This window comes from Protomyctophum parallelum (assembly GCF_964188405.1).
Source record: "Protomyctophum parallelum genome assembly, chromosome: 16".
NCBI classification, from domain to species: domain Eukaryota; kingdom Metazoa; phylum Chordata; class Actinopteri; order Myctophiformes; family Myctophidae; genus Protomyctophum; species Protomyctophum parallelum.
Window position 1 is genome coordinate 23,584,373 of NC_139711.1, and position 23,044 is coordinate 23,607,416.

The 23,044-nt window shown below is 43.3% G+C and overlaps 1 protein-coding gene across 4 annotated transcripts in view; it reads right to left on the bottom strand.

Annotated features, from left to right (window-relative positions):
- Positions 1 to 617: 617 nt before the first annotated feature.
- LOC310873882 (ecto-NOX disulfide-thiol exchanger 2-like) overlaps positions 618 to 23,044 on the bottom strand; it is a 147,549-nt gene continuing 125,122 nt past the window's right edge. For 3 of the 4 annotated variants that reach the window (XM_083786439.1, XM_083786438.1, XM_083786440.1), the window contains 8 exons: positions 19,008 to 19,114; positions 14,104 to 14,206; positions 11,395 to 11,582; positions 8,266 to 8,805; positions 4,954 to 5,034; positions 4,380 to 4,503; positions 3,784 to 3,869; positions 618 to 1,608 (listed from right to left, as the gene is read on the bottom strand). In XM_083786439.1, the coding sequence (XP_083642565.1) occupies positions 1,477 to 1,608; positions 3,784 to 3,869; positions 4,380 to 4,503; positions 4,954 to 5,034; positions 8,266 to 8,805; positions 11,395 to 11,582; positions 14,104 to 14,206; positions 19,008 to 19,114 (1,361 nt within the window). In that variant the 3' untranslated portion in view covers positions 618 to 1,476. The remainder of the gene's footprint in view (positions 1,609 to 3,783; positions 3,870 to 4,379; positions 4,504 to 4,953; positions 5,035 to 8,265; positions 8,806 to 11,394; positions 11,583 to 14,103; positions 14,207 to 19,007; positions 19,115 to 23,044) is intronic. The other variant, XR_014570515.1, reaches the window with a different exon arrangement.

A 23,044-nucleotide genomic window follows, 5' to 3' on the forward strand; every position in this document is an offset into this window, starting at 1 on the left:
ATCGCTTTACAGAAAAATGAAGAAATATATCCATTTTGAACTACTTTACAAACCAGCGACGGGTAAAAGGAGAGAAAGGGGAGAGAGAGCGAGAAACAGAGGGTGACAGTGTTCAGCAGACCCTGGTGACCTCCCCAATGTAGCCACTCACATGATAGCCCCATTGAACCTGTCACAGGCTCTCAGACTGTGACAGCAAAACAGCAGGCCTGTGGGCTAACAAACCTTTTAGACCCAAATGAAATGTTTGCCCCAAACTGACCCATACTATATTGAAAATAGCAGATATACAAGGTCACAACGCGGCGTGCTTGTGGATCTGTTTATTACACCTACTTCTTAAACGTGATTTCTCTTAATGAATTTATGGATATCATTTTATTTATTTATTTTATATTATTTATGAAATACTTTTGTTTTGAGAAATTGAATTGTTTTTAATAGATGAAAAGATGGATTGTTTTGGTTTGCCTTTTGTAAAATCTTTTTGAAATGATATATTCTTCTAAATGTAGGAAACAAAAAGAGGGATATTTACTCCACAATTGGGTCTCGGCCCACTGTTGGGAAACGTGGGCAAACAGACAACAAAAAAATCCTGTTGGAAATTGGATTGAATGTAGGGCTGAGATATATGGACCAAAAATCTAACGTCACAATATGTTTTTGACCAAAATACGTCCATATCGATATTGTGAGGATAATATACATGTTCTCCTACATTTATCTTTTCCCAAAGTAAAAAATAACCAAAATAGCCGATCTACCAATCTCACGGTGCGTCACATTGTGTAGATAAGATATTTTTGGCCATTTTAGACAACCTTTCACAATGTTTGAAAGTATAAAACAAAACAAAAAAAGACAAATCACATCACGATATTGATATAATATCAATATATTACCCAGCCCTATACTTCTCGGCCATTCGCCGGCGGTCCTCGACAACTGTAACGTCTAAGAATATTTTGCAGACTCTGAGGGACAGAACAAAAAAAATAAAAAGAAAGGAAGAAAGAAAAAATAAACGAGCGTGTTCCGAGTTCATGGAGTTTCCGCCACGGTGGCAGGATGTCGTTCAATGTTCCGGCAATGCTGGAGTTACACTATCTACGTTATGTGTACCGCTGCATATACCCACTCCATTGTCTCTGACTCTGACATGCCCGGACATACGGTCTCTGCCTGAGACCCTATGTCCTTGTCTGGTCCAGTGTCCTACGTTCACTGCATGTCCAGTGAGTCCCCTCCAGAAATCTCCCTGTCCCTAAATGTTGTTCTGCAATGTCCTCCTCCATGTCCACCGAAAAGTGTGCCGTTTTATGAGTCTATGTTTGTCCTGCGGTGTCATCCTATGTCCCAGCAGTGTGCTACTGCTGTTTTAAGAGTGTAGAGTAGGTTGTCCTGCAGGTGTCATCCAATGTGTCCAAAGCAAAAGTTAGCTTTAAAAAAAAACATATATATAAAAGAGTCAGTCTATGCACTCTTGATGCTCTGGAAACCACAGAAGTTCCATCGTTTCTCCAGACTGGCTCCCACCCCCTTCAGCTCCTGTTTGAAGGTGCAGGGCAGCCGAGAGAGCAGGGCATCCACCTCACCAGGGTTAACCTGGACACAGAGAGAGAGAGAGAGAGAGAGAGAGAGAAAGAGTGGTTAAATGGTACAGAAAGAGATACCGTTTAAAACACATGGCTTCACACCATCCATCACTCATTATTCATACTGTATGCTCAATTCCACCTCGACCTGAGAATCACATGTGTGACATGGCCCGGTAAAGGATGACTATAGTCCACATATCATGGTTTTACATTAAGCTGTCTCACAGCGACTAGACACACCCCACAGTGTCTTAATCCATTTTGGGCGGGAACCCCTTTGGTGTTAGCATTATGTTATGCTTTAGCTATTGAAAAATAGCAGATCTTTGTAGGTCTGCTATTTTTGAAAAATCGAAAAACGACTGACATAGAAACATAGCTTTTTCAGAAAACTGTCAGGATTTAGAAGACAATTTAAGAATCTGATCTCAGGTCAAAATGGGTTAAGGAGCATATCGTCTCTGTCGGATGGAAACCTCATATGTCAAAAACTAGATTCAAAATGTTAAAAATAGCAAAAATAGCAGATCCACAAGCTCGAGCTTGCGGGTGTGCTACTTTTGAGTGATGCTGTAGTATGATCAAGTGGGGCATTAATTTATGAAAAAACACAAAAAGTTTAATATGGAGATAACTAGTTTCTGCCTGACAGCGCCACAAAGTACATATACACCACTGGAAGAAGACAACAGTGGTGGTTCTGTACAATGCTCTTTGTCAGTAGTTTCAGCCGATTCTTACCATTACAAACTTCATTATATTAACAACTACATCATTTCAAATATCATATAAACCGTATGTCTGTGAACACCATAATACCAAACAGTACTTGACATTGTGCTGTCAACACACTGTGGTTGAGCCTCCTTCCTACACTATTCTTGTTGTGTTTGTTATAGCCGGGCCGGCACAGTTGAACGTAATTAGTACAGATTATTCTCCTGGAAACCTGTATTTTCATGCTACAGTGATGTTTCCATGCACCTCCTAGGCCATACATTTTCATTTGAATATAGCCTCGTATTATCTATTATGGTTTTGTATCTGTATCTTGAACGTGTAGCCTTAGTGGTTTGAGCAAGGCTATTCAACTAAATTCTTCAGGGCCCACATTGTCAGAAACCCAATGGGCTGGGGGACGTGAGCCGGGTCCAAATCAAATGGGTTCAGATCTGAGCCAAGTCTCCTGCAGAAGGTGCGTCCGAAAACGGGAGTCTCCAGACGTAAAAACTGATGAGTTATTGGCTACGTGGTCAAACGGGTCTTTTTGCTGAAGGCAGATGAAATCAGACATTTGTCCAGGCTACTACAGCATGTCAGAATGAAGGATAACATTGTACTAGTGCTCTATCATCAAGGGAAATCACAGCCCGTGCTGCTAGCTATAGCCATTGCAGATACATAACGATGATGGCTATGAGATTGAATGTCATAGCCATCAGCATTATATTATATATCCTTACATTTTAATGAATAGCAAAAGAGATATGGGTTCCACAAAAGATGAACTTTCTCTTCAATCTGTTTTTAGAACGACAATCATTGTAGTGCGTTGCGAGAGCACTTGGGGGTTATTTTATTACAAAAGCTTTCAAAGAGACCAATGTGGAATTGGCTTTTGTCTTCTATTACCAGACAAACATCAACCAAACAACGACTCGGCCATTAGTGACACCGGAACTGTACAAACACATTAAAAAGTCAAACAATCTTAAAATTAGCTTCTGTGGAGGAATACCAATAGTTTAATTTGAGTGTCCCTGGTTTCAGTTAAAGAGCTACTCTGTGTCAGTGGAAGGGTTGGTAAATGCATTAGGGGTCCTTGGAGGTGCTCCAGGGGGTCTTTGTATATCAGTTATTTTTGACAATACAAAAATATTTCCAGATGGGGGTCCGTGCCCAATTACATATCAATTTAGGGGTCCTTGACACGGAAGAGTTTGAGAAACAGATTAGGACTCAATGCCCACTTCAAGGGTCCGTCTATAAGAACCAAACTGCTGGAAGCACAATACAAGTGGCCCATACGTATGTCAGCCCTGTGTTTGCATATCTCAATGAATCTAGGTTGGCAGTGCGTGCATGTGACATGCGTGCGTGCGCAAGCCTGTGCATGTGTGTGTGTTTGTGTGCCAGTGCAAAGCTAGCGGAGGACAACCCCTGCTGTGTCTGCGTCCAGTACCTTGGTGCCCAGGCACTGTAGATAGGAGCAAATGTACTCGATGCTGGCTCCAAACGGATGGACATGGAGGAAGGTTGAAATGATTCCTGAGGAGGTGCAGAAAAACACAAGGCGTGCAGAGATGTTAATCACACTGTCAGTTGAACAGACACGTTCATTTGTAGAGCTGAAAGCTGTCGCCTGCTGAGCCTGATGTAAAAAACAACAACCACCACCACGCAGGCATATTCGATAACATCAACAACCAACTCCTATTCTCTCCTCTGACTGAATATAAAATGAGCGCGGAGGCGTCAAATGTCTTCTTCCGGCTCTCTCCTACACATTTTAAGATCTGACAGTGTTTAATGATAGCTTTGATGCTGTTGTTTCTCATCAACTGCCCAACTGCCCATAGCAGCTGATGTTTGAGCATTTCTTCCAATTAGACCAATTACCAGCTTTAGTCAGAGGACTGTCCTGGAGACATGCAACCCTCCACCTCTGCTAAATAAAAAAAGAACAGCAACACAAATATTTGAGGGCCCAAACTATGTTGCCGTGAATCAGTACCAATTGGTTTATATTGATAGGTGTGAAGACGTGTGTAATCATACCAACAAGCAGGGCTTCTCTCTGGGAGTTGACAAGACTTGGGGCAATCATCTCTGGGGGGCCGTCCTTCTCCTTCTCCTTCTCCTGACTGCAAGACACCACTGATGGTGCTGCTGTCATCTCCTCCTATGCGCACACACACACACACACACACACACACACACACACACACACACACACACACACACACACACACACACACACACACACACACACACACACACACACACACACACACACACACACACACACACACACACTCTCTAAGCTCAATGGGATTGTGGTGAAGTACAGTACTTAAGTGTGGAGTATTTCCTTTTACTTATACTCCACTACAACTCAGATACAAACATTGTACTTTTACTATTTGGATTATTATTACAAAACACACATGCATGCATCATCATGGAATGTGAGAGAGATCTGTGAGGAGAGAGAGCACAAGACAGAGAGAGAGAGAGAGAGAGAGAGATTGCAGAGAATATTGTCTGCCGGTTAAACCTTGAAAAAGGAAAAAAAGAAAAAAGAAAAGAAATTAAGAGACATGAAGAGGGTTGTGTTCTTGCTGTCGCTTACATCGGTTTGATCAACACTCTCCTCCTCATGCCCTTGGTCATCTGGCTTTGATGTCTCTGGCTGTGATGTCTCTGGCTGCAGCTAAATTGGAAACAAATTGGAACAATTAAAAAGCACATGTAATTGTTACAATGCAGTCAAACACAAATAAACACATGAACATACACACACACACACACACACACACACACACACACACACACACACACACACACACACACACACACACACACACACACACACACACACACACACACACACACACACACACACACGTATATTCATGTAAGCATCCCCCCCACCCTCACAAGTGACTAGAAAAGCACAGTAGGATAGTCCCAGGCAATTAGCCTGGCTCCACCTCTGAATCGCTACCATTAAAATAATATGTCCTGGTGATTGAACAAAATGAAAATTCAGACTGAGTGTCAGGCTAACAGGCAATCATACTATAATTCACCGAATGTCTGTGTGTGTGTCTGTCTGTCTGTCTGTCTTTTTCGATTTGACACATTACTTATTAAGAATGAATTTATTAGTGAATTAAAAACGCACTGGGCGCAGTACCCCCCGCGGCCAAATATCTCGGGCGCAGTACCCCCCGCGGCAAATATCTCACAACGGGTAAGGGCTAGTAGGGATAATCAATCAAATACAGAGCACATCCACTAGGAATATAATTATCTTTTTGAATACCGGTATATCTTTTTTAAGTATAAACTAATTGGTTTCTTATTAAACCTGACAGTGAGATTTAGTAAAAAGAGTTCCAGGGTAAGTGTTTTCTACAAATGTATGTCCCAAAGTGAATGATTATTATTTATTTATATATATATATTAAAGTTGGTGAAATATGCTTGGAAATAATACTTTCCATATTCTTTTTTATGATTTATGGCCACACACACAAATATAGTATGGTGTATGATCGTCATAACATTGTGTGTAATGGAAGTGGGATTGGTTTTGAGACGGAATTGGACCTGTGGCCTACAGATTAATTTGTGACGAGTTGACCCGTTATCGAGGGAGTTCAATAAAAGACCATTATTTGAGTAAATAAAGTTAAGCCTCCATCCATGGGTGTCTACAGGGGGAGTTACAGCACAGCACGGAGAGCAGTGAAATCAAAGTAAAAACACAAGGTGAAACATTGAGACGATCGATTTCACAACAATGGCTCCATTTTAAAAGGGAAACAGGCCACATGGTGCCAGTAACCCTGAGCTCACTCAGTGAAGGGTGGTGACAGCTTGGTGACGGTTAATTGACCAATGAGGGTGAACTGATGTCATGAGGAGTCACCCCGGAGATCTGCTGAACATGGCAAATCAGCCCACAATGGCTACCGGTCTGGAGATTAAACCTCCTGAAAACTGATTGCTCTTCCTGCTGTCTTGTTTTTTAATGAGACCGTCTCCCATAATCCATCTCTATGAGCGGATTTAATTAACATATTTACCATGGATCACTGATGGCAACGACGACGATACGTATTCCTGTCACAGTCTAATCAAATGCAACACCGTTAAAGATCAACTCTGCCACTCTGGTTGATGTGAATGAAGTGTGACCGTGCAGTGGATTCACTGCAGAATGACTACGGTATTTCACCTCTACTATTATGTTGTGTCAAACTGGCAGCGTGTTCAGAGGAGTGCAGTCCAGGAGCTCAACAGGAGAGAGACAGCGAGTGCATTCTCTGGAAGCGGCAACACAGCCACGGCTGTTGTCCGCGGCGCCGTGGCTGCTGCCGCTGCCGGAGAATGCACTCACTGCTTCTGCAACAGGAGCCACAGAGTATGAAGAGACGAGTATGGTGTGGAAAACAAGCGTCAGATCTCTGCACGAGTTGAGAGCCTCATATTAGTATTATCATTATCCAATTAAACGGCTGATTGATGCTGAAGTTCAATTTAATTGCAGCCCTCCTCCTTGTTATCACACTGAGCCAGATCACAATTAATCCAATATTAGCTTGTTTAATTGGAGGTTTTCATTTACATCAGTGCTGTCCAGGACCACATCTATCTGTCTATGCGCGAAGGCAGAATAGGACCCAGATACACTGTGCTGCAGGGTGACCAGGTCACTAGAGTGGCTGCAGGGTGACCAGGTAACTAGATACACTGTGCTGCAGGGTGACCAGGTCACTAGAGTGGCTGCAGGGTGACCAGGTAACTAGATACACTGTGCTGCAGGGTGACCAGGTAACCAGATACACTGTGCTGCAGGGTGACCAGGTCACTAGAGGAGTGGCTGCAGGGTGACCAGGTCACTAGAGGAGTGGCTGCAGGGTGACCAGGTCACTAGAGGAGTGGCTGCAGGGTGACCAGGTAACTAGAGGAGTGGCTGCAGGGTGACCAGGTAACTAGAGGAGTGGCTGCAGGGTGACCAGGTAACTAGAGGAGTGGCTGCAGGGTGACCAGGTAACTAGAGGAGTGGCTGCAGGGTGACCAGGTCACTAGAGGAGTGGCTGCAGGGTGACCATGTAACTAGAGGAGTGGCTGCAGGGTGACCAGGTAACTAGAGGAGTGGCTGCAGGGTGACCAGGTAACTAGAGGAGTGGCTGCAGGGTGACCAGGTAACTAGTGGAGTGGCTGCAGGGTGACCAGGTCACTAGAGGAGTGGCTGCAGGGTGACCAGGTAACTAGAGGAGTGGCTGCAGGGTGACCAGGTAACTAGAGGAGTGGCTGCAGGGTGACCAGGTAACTAGAGGAGTGGCTGCAGGGTTTGACCAGGTAACTAGAGGAGTGGCTGCAGGGTGACCAGGTAACTAGAGGAGTGGCTGCAGGGTGACCAGGTCACTAGAGGAGTGGCTGCAGGGTGACCAGGTAACTAGAGGAGTGGCTGCAGGGTGACCAGGTAACTAGAGGAGTGGCTGCAGGGTGACCAGGTAACTAGAGGAGTGGCTGCAGGGTGACCAGGTAACTAGAGGAGTGGCTGCAGGGTGAACAGGTCACTAGAGGAGTGGCTGCAGGGTGACCAGGTAACTAGAGGAGTGGCTGCAGGGTGACCAGGTAACTAGAGGAGTGGCTGCAGGGTGACCAGGTCACTAGAGGAGTGGCTGCAGGGTGACCAGGTAACTAGAGGAGTGGCTGCAGGATTTAGACGGCGTTTTTAGAATCGGCCTCAGTCCTAAATGGGTTGGGTCATTAACATCTTCTAAAATCGGCATGAACTAAAGAAAAAGAGGCAAAGGCCGAAGTGGCCTTTAGCTAAAAGTTGGATCTAGAGCAGGTGTGTGTGTGTGTGTGTGTGTGTGTGTGCGTGTGTGTGTGTTAAAGTATGCATGCATCTGCATGAACTTACCAGTACTACTGCAGGTGGACTCTGTACCGGTACTACTGCAGGTGGACTCTGTACCGGTACTACTGCAGGTGGACTCTGTACCAAGTCTTTGAGGGTCTGGATTTGGTTCTGCAGCTGCTGTGTTTCTTCCACACTCTGTAGGTTATCCAGTCCTTCTTTGAGGGTCTGGACTTGGCTCTGCAGCTGCTCTGCTTCTTCCATACTCTGTAGATTCTTCAGTCCTTCTTTGAGGGTCTGGACCTGGTTCTGCAGCTGCTGAGTTTCTTCCATACTCTTAGTCTGTAGATTCTTCAGTCCCTCTTTGAGGGTCTGGACCTGGTTCTGAAGCTGCTGCGTTTCTTCCGTATTCTGTAGATTCTTCAGTCCTTCTTTGAGGGTCTGGACCTGGTTCTGCAGCTTCTGCGTTTCTTCCGTACTCTGAAGGTTCTTCAGTCCTTCTTTGAGGGCTTGGACTTGGTTCCGCAGCTGCTGTTTTTCCTCTGTACTCGTGTCAAGCTCGGCTTCCCGTTGTTTTAGTTCTTCCCTTAACATTATCAGTTGCTGCACCAAGAAAAACACAACAGTTCCTCAGTAATGCATATACGATTTAGCATGCTGTGTGTAACATTTAGCAGTCATTAAAGGTATATTCAGTGATTTCACTTAATTCAAATATCACTTATTTTTTTGTTTTGTTGTGATAATCCTCCCTACTATAGTGTGCTGGCCATATAAGGAGTTCCTCCCTGTCCCCAGTTAACCCCTGGGGGTCAAAAAACCTTAGGTTTAGTTTTTGACTCTCTATCCTGATTGGACGAAAGGCTGGGTCCCACAGCCAAAAACGTTTTTTGAGTGAAATCACTGAATACACCTTTAACCGCGGTTCGTACCAAGTCACCGTCTGCCACAAAAGGAGAAAAACAACTGCTTTCATTAGTATTTTGTATCTTGTCCTCACTTCCATCCGAGCAGTTTGTCACTGATGTCAATTTAATATACAAGCAATTGGCAAGATGTACTCACAAAAATGCAAATACATTTGTAATCTGAAAATTATTAACACTAAATTGTCAACATTTATATAGCTCTATTTGGTCCAAAAAAATATATTAACCTATTCACACACCAATGATGGACCTTGCAAGGCATCAACCTGCTCATTGGGAGCAGTTACGGGTTCAGTGTCTTGCTCAACGACACTTGAACAGAAAGTCAGAGCCGGGGATCAAACCTTAAGTTACTGGTTCTTACTGCCAGCAGTCTATATTCACAAACACAAAGACTGGATTGTCACAATGCATGTTGCTCATCTGCCACGTCTTCTTGGTCTTGTTAGGTTCTCTTTTACAGTGTAAAATTACACTCCGCCTCACTATTCTATATAAAAAGTATGGACATGGAATGAGCAGAGGCATTGATTGCCCATCTTTGTGCCAGCCCAGCGGTGGAGTCGAATTCATGTCTGTGCAAAAATGACAACTGATTGGGTGGGCTGTAGCACTTTGAGATTTGATTCAAATGTAAAGTGCATTGCAAATATTATTGTTATTATTGTAGCACAATCTCCGTATACAAATGGCTACTGAGAACCAAACCGAGATGAGAAAACTCAGCTCCAATACCTGCAAATTTCAATACAAAGTACTTTGACGAGTTGCAGGGGGATTTAGCAGGCATGTTGGGAGAATATTCATCAGCTAAGTGTGATGCATTCAGATCGATTCCACACGTTGCAGTTGAACTGAAATTGATCCACATTTATCACAATTCACGAAGAGGAAACAGACAAATTTCATGCTGATGATATTTTATGGTAATCATGTGCCTGTTTTATACAATACGTGGACCAGACTTTCCAAACTTGCCATCTTCCAATTCATTAAATCCATTCAGCTTATCTTTTCACAAACGCAGCATGACAGACATATGTTGGCAAAGTAATTACTTTCACAGCAAAACAGCAGGTGTATAATGGATGCTCTTCTTCTTAACAAGAATCTATCATCATTTCCATTACCTGCGACAACTAGCTAGGTGAGGACATGACACATTTAAGGTGACGGAATCAGTTCACAATTCCTAAGGCCCATTTGGAGCTTTCCAAACAATGTTTTATGTTCTGGGGAAATTGCATCAGGCATCATAAACCAAACACATCAAAACCGAAGAGGAAATAATCTTCTTTCACCCGTTTGATCTCGTTTCACGTCAACTAAACTACAGTCTAGGAACCAGAGGTCATCAATCTACTGGGATTGTGTGGAGAGAAGCCCAAGTAATTGTCGTCCAAAGAACATGTGCATAATGATGACAAAGCCATAGTGGACCTAATGATGTCATAGCCAACATAAGTGAGGTCATTGTGGACCTATTGATGTCATAGCCAACATAAATGATCTCATTGTAGACCTAATTAAGTCATAGTGGTCTTTCAGCTGACGTCTGCCTAGGAGGTTTGTGCAGTAATTTCTTCAGTGCGTGTGAGGTTTTACAATGAGGTTATATCTTCCCTTCTCTGGAGTCCTGCCTCATAGCAGACCAGAGGTAGAAAACTGTCGTTCCCTGATGTCATCGCTAGGAACACAGGCATTAGTAAGCAGGAACTGGGGATGGCAATGAAGGACCGGGAAGTCTGGCGTAATATTGTGAAATCCACGATCTCGACCGCGGTCGAAAAATGATGATGATGTGACCTGTCCATGGTAATTGTCTACAACATGGGGTTGCTCTATGCTTCCAGTATTGTTCAAGTATATTAAACAATGGGAGGTTGTGGACTGCTTTGAAGGATAATAAAGGGAAGTTGATTAGGGAAGTTCAAAGGGCAAAGTTTGTGAGAGCAGCCTTCAATCATACAGTCGTCCACAAAAGACTGTTTTGAATTGTTTTCAACAATGGGAGTGCCACTTATATTTACGGCTACGCTACGCTAGAAACACCGGTAGCATGTCAAGGGGTACTGCATCTCTTCTGTGATGAGCCGTGCATGTCTGGCAGTTTTATCTGGTCGCTTTGCGCATTTGTTTGGATGATTGCTTTAGAAGTGAACCTTGCTTTCAGCTAGGAAAAATAAAGTGTGTCTGTGTTGCATGCATGTGTGTACTGTCTCATGTCGATGAAAGACAGACAGCGTGTGTATGCGTGCGCTACCTTCTGCATGCCCTGCAGAGCCTGCTGAAGGAAGCTGAGCTGCTGACGGCATGTGTTGTCCTCTTCACTGATTGGCTGCTGGTTCTTGCCCTGTTCCTGCTTGAGGAGTTCTACTTCGTTCCTGTAGGCGTCCAGCTGGCAGCGAAGGGAGTCATTCTCTTCCTTCAAGGCCTCTGTCTGTAACACAGCTACACACACACACACACACACACACACACACACACACACACAGTACTGTGTGACTGTGCACAATATCTTACACCTTGCAATATGATGCTCGATAAGCAATATGGTTATTAGATTAGGACATGGAAATTCACCCCTGTTAATTCCCGTTATGCAGTAAACACTCTTTTCACAGTAATATATTGAGGTCGGTGTATAGCACAATGAATTGCCCTTGGCAACATGTTATATGTCTTCCGATTCACCACATTCTATATTGCACTGTAAAGATATATGCCAGTGCAAACACGCCTGCCTATACACAGCAGTTTCACATATTTGTCTCCACCAGGCCGAAGGCATGGGGGGAGAGTATGTTTTGCACTCCGTCCGTCCGTCCGTGTGTGTGTCCGTCCGTCCGTCCGTGTGTCCGTGAGCAGCTAATCTCGGCCACCGTTAACCCGGTCGATGCCAAATTTTGCACACACACTCCCTGGATGCCAACGATGAACCTCTGCCCCAAACTTTCCACAACGGCCTGTTATAGCGCCACCAGGAGGCCGCTTTGTGCAAAACAAGTTTTTGCACAGTACACCTACAGATTTTGTCCAAACATCGCGCAAATTGGTACACAGTCTCTCTAGAGCCATTCAACGAAACGGGTCTTTCAGATTTCTCAGACTCCGTCCTGATTGGTTAAGATTCCAAAGTTCACAGGAGTACTCAGTTTCAAACAAAATGCTGCAAATCATGAACACATCGCGTGATTTCCGTGAAATTGTGCACGCACATTCCCACTAGGCCCAGGAAGAAATGCCACATGAACAATTTCAACTCAGCCTCAAGGTGGCGCTATAACTGGCCGAAAAGTGTTTTTACCTCTAATTTACTTTTGTTGCCCTTTTATCCAACCACCAGATGAAGGCAAGCTGCAATGTCCTACATTCCTATCCTGGTGAAGACCTGTGCCCAGAAGGGCACTTTTTTTCCCCTTGTTTTGCATCTGATTGCAATTATCCATGTGGCAAAGTAAGTACTGTAGTGTATAGCCTAAAATGGAGGGAGATGCTGCTAAAATGGTAAGTAGTAGATAGTAGGAAATTGTACAACTGCCTCAGGTCTAAATGGATTAATGTGGAGACATTTCCATAAACATTGTGACATTCAAAATTATATTATGCTTTGAATTTGTTCTTTGATAAGATTACATTTTCACCAATCTTCATCTCTGAAGATGATACAAATTGTGACTATTAAGGCCAGTGTTTGTCAATTGGATCTTTCTTGCAATGAGGATTATTTGCATAGAATGGGGTGAGTTTTGCACTAAATGTATAGACGGATCATTTAAATACGTTGCAAATAGCACTGAGACGCTAGTTACTTGGCAGGATGCGGGTCCTATGAGAATTATACAGTATATTTATTCGTTTTAAATTGTCAGTGTTGTAGAAAGGATACTTTTGAGTTGTATTAATGTACTCAGATCTGTGGATGTGCTGTATTACCAGATCTGCTCTCCAGCAGTGAGACTGAGTTGAAGAGATAAAGTTTAGATGTGTACAGTAGGTTTTATGTGGGCTATGGAGAGCCCATCAGTGATGCTGATGAACCTCCAGCTGTGAGTGTTTCTCCCGGCAGGGGAGATGTTTTACTTGAGTGGAGCACTAATCAGAAAGCCGCATCAAGTCTCTCCCCAGAGAAGCCTATCGCTCAGCAAGACACTTAACAATATTCATCCTGTATTAAACTATTACAGTTCCCAAGTTTATTTTTCAGACAGAAATCATTGAATCATTCTGTCATCACTAGTAACACCAGAGCATATCATATTAACCCCTTTCCCCCCCAGCCATTCCCACACCATCCAATTAAATGACGGGTTTCTGACAGCCACGTTAATTACGGCTATCCGATAGTCGATGTTGCATGCATTGCGCACGAGAGGAGCCCTGCACATACATTTGCATGCTGATTGGAGAAGGCCTCTTATTATCTGATGACAGGGATCAGAATTATTCAAAAGCAGGGATGAGAGCAGAACGAATCAAAACAAAGTAGAAACCTGGGGAGAAAACAGAGAGATGGAGGCAACACATCTGCTAACTGTGGCTGCGTGTTGCCCTGGTGACAATTCTGGACTGTTATTAGACATCTGCAGTGCTAGTGCTTTCTTGATGATTCAGTGCAGAGAAACAGGCTCCTTTGAGCAAAGACCAGGCTCTTATGGCCCTTCAGTGGGACTTCAAATAGCCTGGAACCAGCCAGCAGCTGGCACAAACACATACTCCATCGCTCGCACTCACGCACACACGTCTCTAGTGTGTGCATCCATTTACAAAACGCTCATACAGCTGTGAGCATCCAACGGAAATGGCTTTGAGTGGCATTGAGTGGAATGTCTTTTATTATTATGCATCGACTGATCACACTGTACAAGCTGCCAAACCTTTCTTTCAATGCACAATTAATGCATGCATGGCATGTATTTATGATACAGACGTCCAAAGTATGTGCGTGTGTTTGTGCATGTGCGCCATATACCTGGATCTGCACCATTCACATCTTCCATGTCGTCGTCTGACATCTCCATCTCCTCCTCTCGTCTGATGTCCATCAGCTGCGCGTTGTGCAAGTTCCTGATCTCCTGGAACACAACGACAGCCAAAGAGGAGCAGAGTTAATGATCTATCTCACAGCAAAGGCTCTCATGGGCGATGTCGTTTAGACGCTTGTAGTTTCTAGCCAGTCAGGTTGGACTACAGAGCTGGGTTGTTCCAGCAAAAAAAATAAAAAATAAAGACATTTAAGAGTGTGATCAGTTTCGTCATCTCTCCTTTGCTGTGTCTGCATACATAATTTACAAGCAGGAAGACTGGTAGTGAATTTGAGCAGTATGGGATGTTCTCAACAGACAGCAATAGAACAAAGGAGAGTAGAAGAGTAAAGTGGAGATGGTTGGTCTTGGGCTCAGGGCTTTATCTCCCTCTGGCACAGAAACAAGGCAGATGGAACAGTATTACACTGCAATGTATTGTTCTGTTGGGAAACATCAGCAATGATTCTTTAACACAGGTTTGTAACACCATAGTGACAACACCATGGTACAAAGCAAAACAAAAATAAAATAATCAATCATACACACACACACACACACACACACACACACACACACACACACACACACACACACACACACACACACACACACACACACACACACACACACACACACACACACACACACACACACACACACACACACACACACACACACACACACACACACATCATATTTCGACCGCGGTCGAGATCGTGGATTTCACAATATTACGCCAGACTTCCCGGTCATTCATTGCCATCCCCAGTTCCTGCTTACTGATGCCGGTGTCCCTAGCGATGACATCAGGGAACGACAGTTTTCTACCTCTGGTCTGCTTTGAGGCAGGACTCCAGAGAAGAAGGGAAGATATAACATAATTGTCAGCTCTGTAGCAGTGGCCAGCAAACTGTGTTCTTCTGGATCGGACTAGTGAAGAAACACAGGGAAGGTTCCCCCACCCACCCACCCACCCACACCCACACACACACACACACACCTCAACTTCTGAGAATTTCAATACACAACACGTTCACACAGAGAGCGCTAGAACGTGTCACATACACACTTTCATGAGAGGGCGATACAAAGAAAATGGAGCAAGCTGTGCGATGTGACACCAAATTGGCAGTTGAAGATGAAGCATCCAACCATCCATTACTAGTTCATTGTGGGGTCGCATCCTTGTGTTGACAAGCGTGTAAGCCAAACCATGGATTTGTCTGCTCAAGCAAAGGGCTACCGAATACCGATAGCACTTGCATTTCACCATGACCTGCTGAGAGAACAAATAAAAACTAGACTAAAATGTTAGGAAGAGACTAGTGGACAAGAGATACAGTACAAGTCATTTTACAGACGCGTTGTGAGCTTGTAGATCTGCTATTTTCAGCATGTGTAAAAACAGCCATTACAACGGCATCAAGGCCCACCAAAATACATTTTAGTCGACTAAAATCCTATGATATTCAGTCGACTAAATCTAGACTAACACTAAGACATTCCGGGTGACTAAAACTAAATGAAAACTATTCAAGAGACTAAAACTAAAATTTGCTGCAAAAAACAACACTGCAACAAATGCCATGCAGGATTGTTCTGAAGTGCCCATTTGTTGGGGGAGGGGGGGGGGAGTGGATCAGTGGCCGGTAGAGCGGCCAGACCGTGGGATTCCCAGGTTTGATCCCTGTGGGCTCCCTCAGAGGAAAGTGTCGAGGAGTCCTTGAGCAAGACTGAACTGCTGATTGCTCCCGATGTGCATGTTGGTGCCTTGCATGGTTTCCTTCGCCATCGGTGTGTGAATGTAATGTAGTGCTTTGGATTAAAGCGATTTCGATCGATTCAAGTAAACAGAATAACGTTAGGTCGTGTGTGTATGTATATTGTGTGGGTATCATATTGACTTAGTGAATCATACACAAGGGGTGTACGTAGGGATATGTTCACCATTTTCTTCCACCTGGTTTCATATTTCCACTTTCAAAATATATACTTCCTACTTGTGAAAATACCATATTACTTTCTCTTAACCTATTAAATCAGAGCCCTTTCATGGCCCATAAGGGTTCTTCCCACTTTCTGTCTATGAACAGATATTCTGCTAAGAATAATAATTATTCTAATTTATAATCATATTCCATAAATCACCGGTCCTTCTGACCCCTTTAAAGTTAAGGGTTGACCTACCAATATTCATATTCTGTTCTCTGATAAAGAATAATGTCTACCATCATAGTTATAGAGAAATAGATTCACTCAGAGGGCTTTTGGGGCCTGTTAATTAATTCTGTATGAACCAGTGGGAGTAGTTAAGGATGAGGTCAATAGTATTCACACACTCATTGTTGGATTTACCTAACAGTCTCTATGGTGTTTCTATAATGTGTGCATGTTTCTCTGTGTGTCTGTATGTGTGTGCATGTTTATCTTTGTGTGTCTCTCTGTATGTGTGCATCATGCACAAATACAGAGACACACATGGAAACATGCACTGTGCATGTTTTGTGTCTCTGAATGTGTGCATGTTTCTCCATGTGTGTGTCCAGTGTACTGTGTGGATTACTTCTGTCTTACTCTGACAGCACACAGCTGGACCAGCTCAGCAGCAGTGAGACTGTCAAATACCAATATTCTCTGCATCCATTCCTCCGCTCACTGACTGACTAGCTGCACTGCAGCTGTGAGACCAGTAGGGGGCAGGGCCAAATGGGTTTGCCCTCAGTTTGGTAAAGCTTTCAAAGCATTTATATGCCTTTGCTGTGAATGAAATCATATCTTTTGGGGTCTGGAATGCAGTGCATTGCACCCTTGGTGAACGTTGGACATTATGCTAATAGGAATGTGTGCTAGAATGGCTGACTGAACCTACCGCTAGCCTCCAACTCCAACTACAGGAGGGATGTTTGGGCAACAGTAATGTCTGAGCCTTCCAGCTCTGCAGAACCACTGAAGCTAATGGAGCAAGAGAATGGAGGGTAGTAAACCACACTGTGTGAGGAGACACATCACACATGGCAACACACAACACTGAGACATGACGCATGTGATGAACAGCTATACGAGCTCCACACACTGACAACCTCTCCTAGGAAGATAAAGGGAGGAAAATATCCCAAACGCAAACAAACTCACAACCATATGTGTGTTGCCTCCATAAACCTCAGCCCCTGGCATAGGTCAACATGTAAGCTGCTCCTGGTAGTGCAGTAGCTGTGAGGAAATTCGTGACAATCGTGCACTTGGTGACAATATTTAGATTTTTGTCATGGTGTTAGGTATGGGCATGAGGTTTTCAAAAACCACCGCAAACGAGTTGAAACCCCCAAAAAATGTATAGAATAACATTTTCAATGGATTCCGTTACTATTGGGTATGCTAAACAACATACAAAAAATGTAGGACAATTATCAAAGTTCTGGAAAGGCATTAATTTCAAGATGGTGCCGGAGATTATCTGGTCGCAAACAGCCGGACGGACAAACGGGTGCAAAACATACTCTCTCCCCATGCCTGGTGAAGACAATAAATCAGACATGGTGGCAGCAGATGTCTGTCTGCCTCTCAGCTGGAGTTAGTCTTCTGTGTTCAGCCCTTCTTTTTCATCTGCGGGCCAAAGAACCACATTGAATAGTGAATAAACAACATGGCCGAGACCTAATTGATGCTAAGCTGTCCCTGGGCAGCCATGATTACTTACCTATATGACCTCTGCTGACTCCTTCTCCAAGGAGCACATTTATGTTTAATTTAATTATACACGACAAACGTTGGAAAAAAACCCAATGATTCCATGCTTCTCTTTCAGTTTAGTACGGAAATATAGATGTTATACTGTTACTTTCACCATTATAAGTGTTGTGTTTTCCCGGTACAATGTCCAGGGACTGTCCCACTCCCAGCAGACCACACTTACCGAGAAGATCAAGATCAAACCAAGACCACTAGAATGATCACACTCCTGACATCCCTCATGATGCAACAAATCATCATGATTGACCAAGAAGGTAATGCGTGGTGAAGGGACGTCAGATTCTAAAATCAACGAGCCCCGCTCGTCTCGAGATGAACAACTTCAACTGAAACAAAAACATCATACGGATGGAGAAAGCAACACAATGTCTTCTAGTAATCACATAGATGTGAGCATCGTCAGTGAGAGGAGAAAGAGAAGAGAGGCGTCTGTATAGATTTACCTGTTCCTGGAGTCCCTCACAGAAGGAAAAATAACAAAACTCACCCAGCAGCTTGTATCCATTCCACAAGCAAGACAGGAGGTGTAGTGAGGAGAAATAAAGAGAGGGCCTGGTTCTATGTGGACAACAGTTAACATCTGGACTTGGAGTACTTGAAGTAACTTAACGCTTACTGTAAACCAAGGAGCCTACTAGCTTCATGGCTAGTATCTATCTACTACTATGCACGTCATTTGGCCTTTTGCTATTAAACTGTAGTTTAAACTTAAGTGGCCTGACTCAAGAGACAAGACCTTGATAGTGTCCCCCCAAAACAAATGTTGTGTCATTGTAAACACTGCATCGTTGCATAGTTTGCATTGTTGCTCTTTCATTATTGTTTAAGCAACCTATTAACACAAATTCTATGTTTTACATCTTTGAGGCCAACACTAATAATGACACTTTTGCCAAACTTGCCATGTCATTTTGTAGACCCAGACTTTGTCATCCTCATTGATTTTAATCCTAATGTTATTTACCCTTTAAATAATTAAAATCAAAGGATGTATGAGGACAGTAGAAGGGAGATGAGCGATCAAGAGTTTTAAATGGTACAGCATCTAATGAACCACATTGACAAGAGAAACATCACAATAGAAGCAGAGAGTACCAACCTCGGCTTGCTTGCGCCACATGTCCAGGTTCTTGCGCTGCGCTTTGGAGAAATGGTCCCATGCCTTTTGTTTGGAAGCAGCTTGGAATACAGACACAATCTGTTCAACTGTGGCAGGATGCAGGGAAGGACAGAGAGACCATCCAGAAAGACAGAGAGAGACAGAGAGAGAGGGTGGGAAGGAGTCAGCTAGGGACGTATTGAACTCTGTGTGTTTGCGTGCGTGCGAGTGTGTGTGTGTGTGTGTGTATGAGCATGTGGAGTAGATTTTAAATTCTGCAAAGCAGTCTCATTTAGTAAGGGTTTGCAAGAAATAGATTAAAAAGAAATCGAATCGCAAAGAATTCAGAATTGATTTTTATTTATTGATTTGTCATTTATTTTTTCATGTCAGAAAGACTGACGGACGTAATTTGGCTCCATTGAAGTGCATGATTGAACTTTTCATGGTCTTCTATATTGTTTATAATTGTTTTAAAATGTAACTTCTAGTATGATTGAACTTTTCATGGTCTTCTATATTGTTTAGAATTGTTCTAGTTCTAGTATAATAAAAGCAAAGTAACCTGGGGGGGGGGGGGGGGGGGGGGGAATCGCAATAAATCGCAATATCGAATTGAATCCCATATAATTAAGAATCACAATACAAATCGAATTATTTGAAATTTATTTTTTATTTTCTCTTTTATTCCTCTTTTTTTGTTGTTTTTCATTGTTGTTTTTTATGTAAGTAACTGTCTTGTATGTAAGTCTGCTGTGTTGTTGTCCTTGTGTCAATGTAAAGAAAACCCTAAAAATAAATAATATATAAAAAAAAAAGAATCGAATCGAATTGTCACCCTAGGTATCAATATCGTATCGAATCGGGAGGTAAGTGAATCGTCCCACCCTTATCATTTTAGTGTACTTGTTGAATAGTTATGATAAAACTGTCCCTGTTTATGGACATGAGGTGATACAGTACAAGGTTCCTCATGCATGAGAGGGTTGAGCCAAGTTTCCTGGACTTATAAAGGAAACCCAGAGGCAGAATGAACACATACTCTGGATTCAGTGTTTGGTCAGAGACCCCAATGACCTCTGCGTAAGAACTGGATGAAGACAGACTCTGACAGTACGGTGTGGGTTTTACATCCAATGTTCAACAATCTTAAAATTGATGGCGATATTCTTACTTTCACAGCTAAAGCCGTATTCCTATTTAGACTCAACCTCTCTCTTGATTTCTTAACAATGTTACACCTCAGATCACGACCATAAACACGATTCCTTTGTCGTGTAGTCTTAATTGCGTCTATGTTCACACGGGTCTTCATACAGCAATGCATGAATGTACAGTATGAACATTCCTGAGTTATGCACATAACACTGATTGTGCCACGTTTTAAAATGTTACAGCAAATAAATTGGATATACTGTATGTAAATGTAGATGTATTGTGTGTATATTTCACAGTTATTTTGGTGGTGACCAGTCTGCAGGTGGAGGGAAAGGTTGTCAAGACAATGGCACGGTACCATTCTGTCGCTCAGCGGCATTTGGAGGAGTTGCTGTTAACTTATCATATCTGTATCCTTAACAGAACACGGTATCTATGACTTTTGCCTCGATTGCTCATGTTTTTTATTTATTTATTAATTTGACCGTTTTTGTGTATGTGAAGTGTGAACATAAATAAAAGTAATAAAATGTGTGGATGTATGTGTGCGAGATTGCTTGCATCTTACTTACCATCTGATGCCAAGGCATCATCTTATGATGACGTCGTCACTCAGTTCCCATAGAGATTCCTATACTTATACGAGTCATACTTGAACACATTTAACTACACAAAGAACCAATGGATGTGCATCGCCGCTAAAAAGGTAATTTCACTTGCAACCTGGATATGGAGATTTCAGCATCTTGGCCACACGCTACCTTACCTACTGACCAACTTAGTGTCATCCCAGACAACATTTCCATATTGTAGCATAAAGGATTATTTTTCATTGTAAGCATCTCACGGCAGGGTCAATGACTGTCTATGACGAAGCTTTAGCAGTGTAACTGTAGACTATATACCAACATGTAAAAATAAAGGGAGATCATTGTTTGTACCAAAAAAAAACTGCTACTTTAAGACATAATTACTACAATGTTAATTTCTATTGATTTCCTAGTGAGCTTACTGGGGAAACTAGCGTGTACATCTGAAGTGATCCCGTGGTCTCTAGTGTTTTATTCTGTAATTCCCATGTTGTTTTTGGCTGACACTTGCCCCTAACTGTGTAGCCTATCCCCCGTGTTTTCATTATTAGACTTGCTGCCATGACACCTGGATCTCTGACACCTGGTGCTTGTTAAGCAACTTCAGGGCTTGATAATAACACATTGATCGTTCATTTGAAACAGCTGTGTGGAGGGGGGTCTCTAAACACGAAGGTTGAGTCAAAATACTGCTCACATAACTACACTTCCAAATAATTGCAGCTGCACAACTACAGAAGCGTCCTCCTGCAACACGAACAGCCCGCTGTCTGCATGACAGCGCTCATGTTTTCATAGAGAACTCGTGTCTTGTTACTGTCATCTTCACAACCACCAACCGCGGAAGGTAACGGCAAACTAATATGGCCCATTTTGTGTCTCTGTCAGCTTGTTTTGCCACATTATTATTGGCCGACACCGTCCAATCAAATAAATTGAATGACTCCTGGATAAGGCAAATATGGTGCAGTGTGCAAGGATTCAACCTAGACATGCAGCTCCCCAGCTATTGATTTGACATTGGTTTAATGGGGTTTGTTCAAGTATGAGTACTTCTGTTTCAGTGAACAGCCGTTTTCACATTCATTCAATCATACCCTTTCAGAGCTGGAGGCTGCTCTAACCTCTATCTTGTCTTCTACTGTTGGCCACTGAGAGGCTCCACTGCAGCAGTGATTTAAGTACTTGGATAAAGGCAAAAGGGCATGTTGTTAAAGGCTAAAAAAAGGATAATTACGTGGACATACTAAAGAAAGATGCAGGGTTGGAAAGTACTGCAGAGCTAGCCACATGCATAGAGAATTGAGATGCCACTGGAGGGCTCATCCGAGGACAACCTAGAGAGATTTACTTGCCTAGCCTGTACTCTCCGGGCTAATCTGGGGAGCTGTGTATACTGTGAACTATGTGTGTGTTGGGGGGGGGGGGGGGGGGGGGGGGGGGGGACTTTGCTTCACTGAGCATTGAGACAGCTGGTGTCTATTCTCTGGTATTATGGGCAGATACAGAGGATACTACAGAGAGAGAGAGAGAGAGAGATTGAGAGCCCTTTGTATCCCGGAGGGTCTCATGTACACAGGGGACCATCAGAGCTCTGGCCTTGGCCTATATGTGTGTGTATGTGTTTGTTGAGTGCTGGAAGTGAACAGTACATGAATGGATCAATAGTGCCTTCCTAGAATCCTTTAATTTGACAGAGTAGATCGATGGGTAAGACGGAAGAGAATAGAGGGTGCAAGGTTGTGGACAGGCTCAGGACTGTGTGTGTGTGTGTGTGTGTGTGTGTGTGTCACTGTGTGTGTGTGTGTGTGTGTGCTCATTTGGATGTCATTATTAAACAGTGTCATGAACCCAAGTAGCATAAGGCAGCTGGTCTACACGGACAGGTTAACTGTGGCTACATTTAATTAATTCTGTTCAGTGATCAATGGCGTTTCACGTGATCTCATGACGCTTAAAGCTAGGTCACAGTTCAGGTCAGTTGAACTGGTGACGGGCAGGCTACTAGGAAGGTCACAGTTCAGGTTAGTTGAACTGGTGACAGGCAGGCTGCTAGGGAGGACGTGCAGATTTGAGCGTTTGAGGCTGCATCCCAAGTCTCTTGCCTCTATCCTTGGATATGACATAACAGTTCAAGCCGGTCTGCCAAGTGTCTTATTCATGCTCTTTTTTTTTACTCTATAATTTTTATCCCACGATTTTGCAACCCATTCTTTTCACCCAGTGTCAATTATCTAATGTAATCCTGGGTGCTACACTTCCTATGCCAACCTGGGGGGGGCAGAGGAC